Source organism: Teleopsis dalmanni, chromosome 1 (genome assembly GCF_002237135.1).
Source record: "Teleopsis dalmanni isolate 2A chromosome 1, ASM223713v2, whole genome shotgun sequence".
Lineage (NCBI taxonomy): Eukaryota > Metazoa > Arthropoda > Insecta > Diptera > Diopsidae > Teleopsis > Teleopsis dalmanni.
The window spans coordinates 209,500,081-209,513,912 of NC_051846.1; the positions used below are offsets into that span (position 1 = coordinate 209,500,081).

Here is a 13,832-nt window from a genome sequence, read left to right on the forward strand (position 1 = left end):
CACACTTCACCATATGCAAATTAATGTTTATCTATTGTCAATCCTCTGCAAGGGTTAGTGTTTCACATGGATTTGTTGTTTTAAAACTCTTTATTTCTTCTACTATAGCAGAATTATTGCAGAAATTCTCATATTATCACAGAAATTCCATTGTTGCATTTCATTATTCGTATCGTTCACTCAAATTTTTGATTGTGAATATTCCTAAGGAATATATGGAATGTAGGTGCATACTTTACATTCCTTCAGTAAAAAGTTTGTGGTATGAAGTGCATATTACATTGAAGAGCATTTTAGGCTTTATTAAAATTAAATTGGTTTCAAACCATCAATATATGGATAGATTTTTACGGCAACAAAGTGCGCTACCAGACATCAATGGATCACTCGAATCACTATAATAACTCAATCTGTCCTAAGACGATCATTAAAAATGCACTATTATGAGGACTTACATCTCTGTAAGAGATCTAATTGATTCTATTTTAAGTTGAGTTGTATAATTACCTACTAAAGATTCATTAATTATCGACATTCATCCAACTTTTAAGCATTCTCATTAATCTTCATTTCACTTCAGTAAGTAAATTTTTAGATTTTGTGACTTCTTGAATATACCAGTATAAAATAAAGAAACATAAGAAAACATAATTTTTTTCATTAAAATTTTATCTTTATTATTTTCATAAAATTAAAATAATAAGTACATTAAAACCTTAAAAATAATAGAAACAATTACGTATAAATACATAATTTTTTTGAATCCTTCTTCTCTAATTTGTTTGGATTTGTTGTTGTAAAAACAACTTTCGATCACAACTAATGAAATTTATTATAAATTTATATAAAATTTATATAAAATAATGAACTACTTAATGACTACGAATAAAATGCATAAAATGTATAAGAAACATTAAACCAAAACATTTCTAATGAATTTCAACATTAAAATGAAGTGTGGCGCAGGTCCCGCTCAAAGGACCCTCGCCTTAGAAGTAGGAATTGTAGCAAAAACAGTAAAATAACAAAAAATTAAGTAAGACATTTGTAAGGATAAAAAATAGAGAACCGAAAATAAAAGTAAGGGGATAGAGTAGCAGGAATAAAACTTTTAAGCATATTACCTAAAGTTTATTTACTTTATAATACTGAACAAATATGTATTTACTAGTGTACATATGCGTGTATATAAGGTTGATGCATTTCTATGTGCATTTCTATTTGATACTCTTCGACTTCAGCGAATCGATGCCGTTTCTTGCGGTTTATTGCGGTTTGATTGCTGAAGACGCTTTGTGACAAAATCTCAAAGTTCGAAAATATTAGGTTTAAAATCTGAAAATGGAAGTACATTTTTGCATTTCGACTAAATTGCTAGCTACCTGGAATGTTTGTATGGATTTCAATTATTTTAAACATTGACATATGTGTCTTTCATAAATTATTAGGAATCTACACATTGCTTGCTTCTCTCGATTTAAAATCAAATCGTTTTTTACGTTTTTACATATTTACATATTTTTTTAAATTAAATAAATTGTACTTAATTGCTAAGACTGCAAACAGTTGCTTTCAATTTTTCAATTTTTCAATTTTTGAATTTTTTCTTTTTTTATAATAAATTTTTCGAATAAAATAACGCATTTAAGCTAAAAACTGCTGAAATATTTGCAACAAATAATATATTTTAAATGAATCCCGTATTTGACTATTCTCAAACTAAAAAAAATATAGCATACTTTAAAGCTGTTTTCCTTGGGAATTACTTTAATCGAGCCATTCAACTCGTAGGGCACGTGGGCGCGCTTTTTAATTATTTCATTGGGCGTTATTAAAGGTTTGTTATCGTCGTTTTTGTGTTTACATTTAAAGATGTGTCACCACAATATCTTCTTCGAGATCATCGAGTTCATCGTCAGTTTCTTCAATAGCTTGAGCCTCAGCAGCTGCAGCAGCTTCCTTCTCTTTGGCTTCTTGTTCTGCCTTTTCTTTGGCTTCTTGCTTCTTGACACGACGTTGCTGTAAAATAAATTTAATATTAATTAATTTTCATTAAAAGCTTTCGATAGCAAAACTTACCTTTCTTCTGTACAAGATTTCGACGATCACGTAACCAATGCAACCAAGAGCTAGCACAGCCAACAAAATGTAAAGTTTCATACGAGCGCATAATGTTGTCGCATAAGCGTATGCAATCACAAAGCCAGCTGATTCCCAAAGACGATAATTAGAGAAAGCAGCTTCTTTGTTACGTCTGAAGAGTAAACCGTAAAGACCATTGATCTGCGTCTGCCACACCGCATCACCAACACCCCATAAACCGGACATGGCGTAGAAAATAAGTGGATTTGAAGGATTTGGATGCCAGAACAATTCAACAGTGATGAGTGTGAAATGCACTATAGCACCGAGTACAATAATTGGCGTACGTCCGATATATTTCATCACGGAACCAAATAGTATAGAGCAAATAGCGTTAACTACACCAAAACAAATCATCACGAAACCAATTTGATGTATGCCCAACGCGCAAGATACGTAAGCTTGTGTGAAATCAGCACCGATAAATGCTTGTTCCATGCCAATGAATACTGTGATGGGTATGAGTAACTGTTGATTTGGTTTCTTCATTTGACGGAAGGTAGCAGAAAGCAGCTCCATGCCGGAAAGTTCCTGAGCAGATTGTGAACCTTTACGTTTCTCACCATAGCGTTTAAGTGGATCCAAGAAAATAGCAATTATAGCTACAGCCGCAATGATACAAGAAAGGTATATCATGGAGATCTCAAAGATTTCATGATCTGGTGGACGTTCCAAGTTGCCGTGAGTATTGCCATTCACACAGAAATTTGCGCCGCAGTACTGCAAATCTTCTTCGCTGATTGTAGTATTTGAATCACTACCTCCGCCATGTGCGCCATTAGAAAGCACTGTTGAAAAATAGTAATATTATATATTTGTTTTGTTTTCATTCTTTAGGTTAGGAGCCTACCTAAACTGGAGATGAGATTTCCCCACAATTCAGCGGTTTGCCAAGCCAAAAAGAAGAAGCCAAAGAATCGTACAATGATTGCATCAACGGCTTGTTCTGTTATCTTTGCATAGACTTGTCCTACTTGTGTTAAGTATGTAGCTTTAGATGCCCACATAGGAGCTGCACCTAAACCGACTAGAATACCAGCAGGAACCAAGGTATAGAATCTAAAAATTACAAAGTATATACATTATATAAACGACTATACTAGTATTGTATATTAATCTTTACCTTGGGAACAACTGGAAGGCAATGTATGGTGCATAACATAACATGCTGAAGACCAAAGTCCACTTAACTGTTAACTTACGAATAATTAAAGTAGGTAGGAATATACAAGAAACCACAAGGGCTGCGTAAATAGCACTAAGCGATACTGTTCCGAGACCATCTTTGGCATTAATTGAGGACTGTAAATTTGCTGTACCCTATAAAACAAAAATATTTTTTTTTAATTTATTATTTTTAAGTGTTCGTAACAGTATAAAAAAAAAACTGGTTTTTAAAAATATTTAAAGTTTTATTAAAAATTTTTATTAAATTACCTGAAAAGCAGTAAATTGTACCATGAATGCGAACGAAATGACGCTTATATTTTTCAATATGCGCCATTTTTCAGCAGGGTTAAGTATAACTTTCTCTCTGAGTGATGCTGTATCACCGTCCAAAGCCTTGGGCTGTAAAACAAATAATAGGTTAACAAGAGTTCGAAAATGATATATGTTCATAACGAAAACTATCACGCAGACTCGTTTATTCTCAAATGAATTCAAATTAACAGACTTCAATGGCTAGAACTTGCGATCTAATTTATCTATATTGTGAATGCTCCGCGTAAAGGTACAGAGCAGCAACATGTATAGAATGAAATGAATTTACCACAGAAACATAGCTATTTCAATTTTATGACCAAATCAAAATTTATTCCGATAACACATACGAATTATGTTAATCAAAAATTTACATACTTAATGAGATTTCAGCAAAAAGTTTTAACCAGAAACAGTTTTAACCATAAAAAATACAAGGTAAGTTGGTGAGTTGATTTGATTTTAATTTGCAAACATTTTGCGATGTTTTTAAATGAAAAAATTTTTTTCGTATCATACATAGAAAATGTATCTATATATTCATATATATGTAAATTATATGCATCTAATACATATATGTTAAATATTAAATAATTATATACTTATAGATTTGTGTCCAGAAATTTTAAGAAAATTGTGGCTTTATATAATTTTTTTGTTGTCTGAATTCCATTAAATTAATAATTAAATATTCCAGTGTATAAACTTTATTTTATTGTTCATAATTAATTAAATGAAACGGTTTGATTTTGTTTTAAGTTGAAATAGTAGTTTTATATTGCAACGCATACCCTGATCCAGCGAGATATTCTAAGTGGGTTGTATTGCGCACATAATAAAATGTTTATAAACATTAATCATAAAAGTATGCAACATGGTTGTTACAGTTAACTGAACTATTTTGTAAGAGTAATTATTGATATTAATAATAAATAATATCATATTAAATAATATTATAGAAATAATAATAATATAATTGCAAAAAAATCAATTATATTATTTAGTCGTTTATAAATTCAAAACATATAAAATAAAAAAATAATAAATTGTATTGAAGACATTATTTTTTTTTTGAAATAACATTGAACCATTGTTGTCTCAAATTCAGTAGTTAATTGCAATATGAAACTATTAATAATTTAACTATATTTAGTAAATAAGATTGATTATGCAATTATAACTGCAGTTCACCAACAAATCATAAATGCTTTAAATGCAATTAAACACTCTTACGTGCTTCAAAACACCTTGAAAAACTAAGTGGCAGCATAACACAATAGCATAAAAAAACTAATAAATATATATAAAAAATACTAAAAATAGCAACAAAAGTCGTTTAATTGCAACTTAATGACTAAAACTACCAATCGCCTTCTACAAAACAATACAATTTATTTTAATTATAGTAACTAATAATGATGTTTTGAGGAGCGAAACGATTTTTTCTCCAACTGAATGGAAAGAAATATTTATGAAAATATTTAAAATTATTGCATAATTACTATAGGTCAAATTGTCTTGTCTGTGTAACCAAATAAATTATTTTCAAATGTAATTTTCAGCTCATGCAATAGTTTTCCACCTAACCACCTAACCACTAACAAACTTAACTAAACAAAAAATCGGTAAGATAAAAATAAAAAAGATACATTAAACCAAATCACCTTGAATTTTTTATGCAGATGCTTTTTGGCTTTCAATTGCAAGCACAAGAAAAATATTCTAACGAACTTAATATGTTTCACAAAATGAAATCGAAATCTTGCAACAAATACTATTATTTTCTAACTTACTTAATTTATTTTTAAAATATTTATTTTTAGCTACAAAGGCTAATACACTGAGCTAGATACGCGCCTTGTTAATCAAGTAAGTAAATATCTCAATTTGACTTTGTAAATACATACGTAACAAGTGCACATGTCGTGCATACCAATGAGATAAATGGCCATTTCATTGCTGCCAAACTCAAGGATATGGCGCAGTTTACAAGTGTGGCTAAGTAAGATGAGAAACATTTTCTGCAGAGCAACATTGTTGCTGTGGCTCAGTATAGAAAACTCAACTTCTAATTTGAGTCAAATCGCAAAAGTTTACTTTTTTTAATTTTTTAATAAATATACATATATAAATATATGTCATGTACAAAATGTTTATTTTCTTTGTTGTGTCAATGTAAAATCTCCCACAAACAAACAGCTGTTAGTGATATCAGTAAAAATGCTTCCCAACAGCTGCAAACGACTTTCCAGTAACCAGCAAAGAAAATGTTCACTTAAAGTAAAAACAAAAACAAAAACAAATAAATGCAAAAGCTTAAGCAACATTTTTTGCCATTTTTTATTTATTTTTTTGATATTTTTTTTGTTTTTCATATTTATATTTTGCATACTCTGCTAAGGTTTGTGGTAAAAACAAAATTGTTGTTGCTTTTATTTTTTTTTTTTATATTAAATATTTGTAGCCTCGTTACTGTATAACACATATAAAAAAGAAAAATATATACACGCAAAAATATTATAAATTGAGTCCATTAAAAAGACAAACAATAACCGCTGCGAACCAGTTAAAACCGGCAAATATACACACTGAACAACAACAAAAATCAACAAACCAAAGTTTAAGCTTAAAGCCGGATTTCTAATTTGTTGCTGTTGTTATTTCAGTGTTGCGAGAGAATTATTGTTATTAGTTATGTGTATGATGACGTTTTAAGCCAGCACACGTACAGACACATGTATATAATCGCACTAGTGTAAACGTTGTTTATAAACATGTATGCAAATAAATTGCTTGCTGATGTTGACAATGTTGTTGCTTAAGAACTTTTTTGCTGTTGCAGATTTCAAAAATTATGCGTGTAATAAAATTTATAAATTAATGCAGCAGAGATTTTAAAAAATATGTCAGTAATAAAATATATAAATTAATGAAGCATATTAAAAATAAGAAAACATATATTGAAAAAATTAAAAATTAGGCGTTTTTGCCTTTACAAAAACTTGAAATACGCAAAAAATTACAGCAATGCATTTGTGGGTATATATGAGTTTGACCGCAAAATTTCTTACAAGTGAATTTTATTTTGTTTTTTTATGTCTTTTATTTTTATTTTTGGTTTTTCTTTTATTGTTGTAATGCATTAAATTATGTTACTCGCACACGACATAAAACCCAACCCAACCCAACCAACCAAAAGCAAACCCAAATACAACATTTGTATTTTATGCTTTTGCAAGCAGCAAATTGTTGTCAACATGTGCCGCAGTTTGCCAACAAAGATCACCTGTTGCCAACAACAAGTTGAAACCCACTTTTGGCCAAGCACGAGATTTTCAAGTTATTTTTAAAAATAAAAATCAGCTAAAGTGCGCTTTTGAGTTTATTTGAATTCTGTTTCTCGTTGTTGTTGTTGTTGTTGTTGCTGCTGCTGTTGTTTTTATTTTTATTTTTGTACTGTACATTTGTGCATATCGTGTGCTTGTACAATTAAAAATATCTGCAAGACATTTAAACTTTTTTGTTTCACTTACGGGTATTTTTTTTTGTTTTTTTTTTGTTGATTATAAATTGAGTTTTGTTTGCTGATTTGCCAGTTTGTCCGTTTGTCAGTTTGCTAGGCCATTTGTACATAATTTAGTGGATTTTCTAATTTTAGCTTTGGGTTATAATAACGCTTGCAGCACTTTACTAGTTTTTTCCTCAATCATTTTTTTAATATTGTATAAAACTTCTCTTATATTTTTTTGTTGAGTGCCTATTTTTTAATTTTTGATTTATAGCACTTTGGATTATTTGTTGAGAGTCATGTAATATTTTTTATGCTTTCAATGTAATACATTTTTAAAGTGTTTTGTTTGTTAATAGAATAAAAAATTTATATATATATATTTAAACATAATAATATAAATCTCTATTGTTTTTTTTTTTGCAATATGTCAAAATATAAATGGCCGTCAATTTTTATCTGTCAACTTCGAAAAGCTGGGCTTATGAAAACGGTTCGACTCACGTGACGATGGAGTGCTTAATTATATACACGTATTTTTAAATTTTTTTAATCGAGTTTTTGACTTGTATATTTATAAAGAAAGTAGAAATTTGCATATAAAATACACAGGTAAAGTAACGTTTTTTTTTTTTGGTTTTATATAAGATAAACAATTATTAATTTAAATAATTTAAATGTGGCTTATTACTTAACTGAAATAACTTTTTATTTTGGAGTTAATTAATTTAGAAGGTATTACCGCGTGAGAACTATAAATTCCATCTAGAAAAATTAAAAAAAAAAAAGTTCAAAGCAGAAGATTTGAATATATTTATCTACTTCGAGATACAGCATCTAAGTTATTGATAGCAAATTACAAAATAAAAGATATAAAGATTTAAAATAAAAGATATTTTTTTTGTTGTACAAACTTTTTTAAAAGTATTTTTTATTCACAACCAGAAACCAGAAAAGTTTTTTAACGGAGAATTTTTTTGAAAAAAATGGCTGTATTTAGGTTTTTATAATTATTTTTCTTCCTTATGGCAGTTAGGTTAGGTTGGATTGTACTAGCGATCCTAGGGATTGAAAATCACATTGAGTTAACTCCAGTTGACAATAGAGTATCTATTTTAACAAGAATATTCTTAAAGTAAAATTCAGCTTTCAATATAATTCAAGTTTAGTACTAGTATATATCAGTTTTTATTATAACAGTTATATACTCTTTCGTTATATATTATATATGGTACACAATTTATATAACATAGTTCAAAAAATAAAACTATTTTTGAAAGAAACTAAAGAAAATGAAGAAATTTGATTTTAATGATGCACTGGAGTCTTTAAGTTTAAGAAAATTTCAAGAATTAAATAATAATGAAACTTTAAAGAGTTTATAAGTCTGTTGCTGTTTAGTTTTAGGCATTCACGGAGAGTGTGTTCTTATGTTATAATGTCTGAACCGGACATATGCCAGTGATTGCCTTCTAAATGACACATTTTTCGAGATGGTACCTCAGACTTTTATAAAACTAGTCAAATTTATTACACTTTAAAATCATAATTTTTACAAAATATTAAATAAAATTTTAATAGTAAACGCCTACATAAATTTTAATAATTTTTTACTTCCTTAACAATTAACGGAAGAGCTCAGAACAAAAATTTGCGACGACAAGTTTTCCTTCACTTTGCACTATAAAGGAATCCGTTCTCATAGACTTAATTGCTACGAAATTGAATAATCATGTAAACAAATTCATATAAAATATATATATATTTATATATATTTCCTTTATTCATAGACATAAACAAATGCATAACTGGCTTATAAATTGAGTGCACAACACCGAATACGACAGAAGATCTCCCCACCACGTCTTTGACTGGTATTGCTAACGTATGATCAAGGGATTTAGTTAGACCACTTAGATCTAACCTAAGCTAAACACAGCCATATTTTATTGAATGCATTTTTTAATTATTGTATTTCTGACTCGTATCACATGCTTTAAAGCCATTTTAGTAAAAATTGTATATATAGTGAAAGTAACTTTTTTACAAAATTTAAATTAGGAAAATCAATCAATCTTATGCACTTTAAGTGTTACTAATGTTTATTGACATAACATGAAACTAATCTGAGATTAATTACAGCAAATATATTCTGATTGAATATTCAAGATTGGAAAGTATCTACGAAACTAGATGCTGGCATAGCCATAAAAATAGATCATTTCAAGTAAATGATAATTTTGTTGTCAATTAGCGGAATGTAACTGCCTTTCACTGTCAGCATAAAAAATATTTCCAATACTTAAAACATAAAAATAAACACAAAAAATTATAATACATAAATGTATTTATAGATGATATATTTAAAAGCAACACAAGTGAGGGTTTGCTGTCACAATTAATTGATATATAGTATGTAATGTTCTAACTAAAATTGCAGTTTGAAGGATAAATCAATAAAAAAAATTGGAAAATCCACTCAAAATAATTACTCAGCTAATTTTCAAATAAATAAACAATAAATAAATAAAACGTACGTTGACTTTTTCTGAATAAAAATATTCATACACATATTTTAAAATATGAAATAATTTTATTACAAAAAAAAAATTAATATTAAAATTATAGCAAGTCATATCGTTCAGTTCACTTAAAAAAAAGAAATGCTATTAATATAAATAGTTAAACAATAACTAAATTCATTTAATGAAAAATTGTTGAAAGGCTCAGAAATGACTGAATGTAATTATTTACGCTATTTCATTAATTTTAATTTTTTTATATAATATATTCTTGCTTTATTTAATGATTTATGATGTTTCTACACTAAATAAGTATTATATCTCGGTATCTTGCCGGCGTTTCTAATTCTTTTATTGATATTTCGATATTAGCACAATTTGTCAAATTAAAATCTTGTAAAAATAAAAATAAAAATAAAAAATTGTGTATTTCAAAAGTAATTAATAATTAAGAGGCGGACAGTCAACAATGTATTAAACGGATATAATTACTAGCTGACAGTTTGACGAACGCACAGTAAGTTAGACAGCTAATGTTAATATTATTTATATAGTTGTATAATATTTCTATTTTACTAATTTGACATTTTCATTTTCATTTCCATTTCCATTTATTTTTAATTCGATTTTATTGTGAAATATATCAAAACGGGCTTTTTGTTACTTAAAACGCTGATGAGGAAGTGCGATTTTTTTTAGAAGTATTTGAATTATGATTATTGTATTTATTTATTTATTTTTTTTTTGTATCTAAATAGCTTATAAATCTGATATTCTATAGTCTGACTTTCTATTTGAATCTATGGATGCTACGAGTCTATTGATGTATTAACTTACCTTCACGGGTTCATCGTTTTCAAATCCAGCGTTGCTGAAACCAGTCATTTTGCTAAGCTTAGTTTAGTGTTTTTATTTTTTTTTTGCTTCTGAGTAAATTAGTATTTGTTTTTTTTTATCTGTAAATATAAACAATAATAATTTCTAGTTAATAAACAATTTAATTGCATAAAGTAAATACGTAAATAATTATTTTTATACATTTTTTGTTAATACGCTAGCATTAATAAAAGTCCGAATCAAAATTTTAATAAATAAAATCTATGTAAAATTATTTAATTTGAAGTGTTTATTTATGGTAATAAAATCCGGCTTTAATGAAATATACGTAATAAAGTATAACTTTATGTAATAATATTTTATGCTTTTAATTAAAATTAAACAGATTCGATTTAGATTATTATTATATCATTATTATAATTTCCAATTGAATGATGATAACATATAAAAATAATAAGCGCTGCATGAGTTATTTAATAAGGAAAAATTCATAATAGCATTGTTAATAATAATTATAATAAAAATTTAAATAGACATACACATATATACATATATTACAATTATTAGATTAAAATAAAAGAAATTAAAATATTTATTTATTAAAAAATTATTTAAGGCATTTACATTTAAAGAATTACATATATGATTCTTTAGAACTCTATATTAGTTTTACATTTGTAAAAGAAATTGAAATATTTATTTATTAAAAACTATTAAAGGTATTTACATATAATGGGTTACATATATGATACTTTAGAACTCTATATTAGTTTTACATTCGTACATTCGTACTTTATACTACAAACGTAAATTTTTTTACACAATATTTGGTGTTAAAATTCAATAGATAATTTACAAAATTTTTAATATTAAATTATTAAAATAAAAACTTTATTTTTATTTAATTATTATTTATTTTATTATTTCTACTTACTTAATTTTATATTTCAACATCAAATTCTACAAATTTTTTGTATATAATTATCATATTAGAAACCTTATTATTTGTATTATTATTATCTTCATAAAATATCAATAAGCCAAATTATCAACACAATGATTCCAATTAGTTTATTATACGATCATTTCTTTCTCTATTAAATAATTTTCATTCAAATATTGTGGCAAATATTGTACAGTACAAATACAAATATTGTGCATGAGACATATCAGGGGCGGTCAAGTGTAAAGCCGCTGACTTGTGAATGAAACCGAAAGAAATATGAAACTTTCAATAAAAATAAATTTAACAATAATAAATTGTTTAAAAAAAGAATTGTTGAATAATGGCTATAAGGCATCTACACATGTAAACAATAAAAAAATATTATTAACTGAAAAAAAAAATACGTAAAAAATCATTCAAGGTAGTTCAAGTTCATGTGAACATTTAATACAATTATTATGGTAAAATAGAGCAATTGTGTATATAATTACATTAACATTGCATTATCTAAATAATTGAAAATAATGTTATTAACATATAATAAATCATTTTAGTTAAACTATTTGTTGAAATGCTATTGATTGGAAAATATACCATGAAATTGTCTTTCATTCAAAACTTTTAGTATAACTTAACAAAACCAAAAAAAAAAAATAAAGTGACATGCATTTTTTAAGATATATACATCCTTCAATAGATTATTAAAATATTAAAATTAACTATTAGATTATTAAAATATTTATTTAACTTTATATTCATTTTAAATTTGTTGTATTACATAGAAATTTATAAAAATTATATTATATAAATAAAGCTTACAGCTATGTCATTTTAGCCGTCTGCTGGTTAACTTTATATGTATTTCAATTTTATATGGAATTTCTATGACGGAGCCTTGTGAAAATTTACCTATTTTAGGCACTTCTACCAAGACAGGATGTTGTGTTTTTTATTTCACATGTAATATGAATTGCATTTATGCCAATAACAAATATGATGTATTTTCCCAACAAATTTTAATTATTATTATTTTACCATTATTCTTTTGAAATGTGTAATAAGAGATTTATATTCCCTTTTAATAAAGTCATTTATATTTTAATATGAGAAATGGTTTGGGTAATAGAAAATTAAATAGAAAATATCACGCAACTGTTGGAAATAAAATACGTAACGTATTTCATAAAGATTTTACTATTAATTTAATGTATATATTGTATAAAAATATTATTTGTAAATATTTCGTAAGTATTAGCAAAAGAATTATTTTACTACAATAATAATAATAATAATTAACTAACAAAGAAATTCCCAAATAAATTATTAATAATTATAAACTATAATAAATATTAATCCAAAGCTATATTGTTGGATTACATTTCCAACTACTAATTGAGTACTTCTTGATGTATTTGGGTGTTACGTATCAAGTAAGTGTAACCTGATAACTAAATTTATACATTAAAATTGATTAATTACCTTAAAAGTCATCAACTGAAACGTTTGTAAATTGACTGATTTTATATTCATAAGAACTTTTACAATTCCTCGAATTCAATGAACAAAGCGTCTGTATTTTAATGGGTTTTCCGACACGTGATAACAAAAACAGTAGGAGCAAAACAAAATAAATTGCCAAAGAAAATAAACAGTTGGACTTGTTATTTAATATATTGTTATTTAATATCAAAATTTTAACTATAAATATATTTATATTTATATATTCATTAAAGTACGAATTATTTTACTTTCGTACTTTGTACTTTCGTACTGTACTTTCAGCAATGAAAACTCAAAACCTTTGTATGAGGCTTTAATGACATATATATTTTCTGTGTAGCCTATGTTTTCTGATTTTAATATATAATAACTTAGTTATACAATTTACCATAATCATTAATTAACTGATATTTTATGTTATCCTCATAGATGTTTCAAAAATAACCTATTACCAATTTATAGTGATTTTGGTTAGAATTAATACCTAGATTAATACCTAGTATATATAAGCCCTATACAATTGTTCAGGCATTCAGGGCATTATTTACGGATTTCAAATGCTGGCATATGATTAATATAAGCATATGAACAATAATTAAATCTTTATAGAAACTTGTCTTTTGCGACATATTATACATATCTACTTGTGATGTATTCAACGTGTTTATGTACGAATTTTTTTTTATTTCCATTATTGGTGTTGTGAAAATATTTTTATTTTTCAAAGTGAAATATTTTCGTAACAATATATAAATAAGTATTTTATTTTGTCGTGCACGTAAAATTATATTTATAGCCGGAAAAATCCAATTATTATTTCCCTATATGCTTGTAAGTATTTCCTCGCAGAATTTTTCCTTGCAATTTACTATAACTAATTTCGAGTTATCAGAGC

General features: G+C 26.5%; 1 protein-coding gene across 1 annotated transcript; it reads right to left on the reverse strand.

The window, feature by feature from the left end:
- Positions 1–1,156: 1,156 nt before the first annotated feature.
- LOC119671662 (UNC93-like protein) lies at positions 1,157–10,612 on the reverse strand. The gene is made up of 6 exons (XM_038082404.1): positions 10,492–10,612; positions 3,580–3,711; positions 3,266–3,462; positions 2,993–3,201; positions 2,080–2,930; positions 1,157–2,019 (listed from the first exon to the last, which is right to left on the reverse strand). The coding sequence occupies exons 1-6, from the start codon at positions 10,537–10,539 to the stop codon at positions 1,867–1,869; spliced, it is 1,590 nt and encodes a 529-aa protein (XP_037938332.1). The 5' UTR covers positions 10,540–10,612; the 3' UTR covers positions 1,157–1,866.
- Between the last annotated feature and the right edge of the window lie 3,220 nt (positions 10,613–13,832).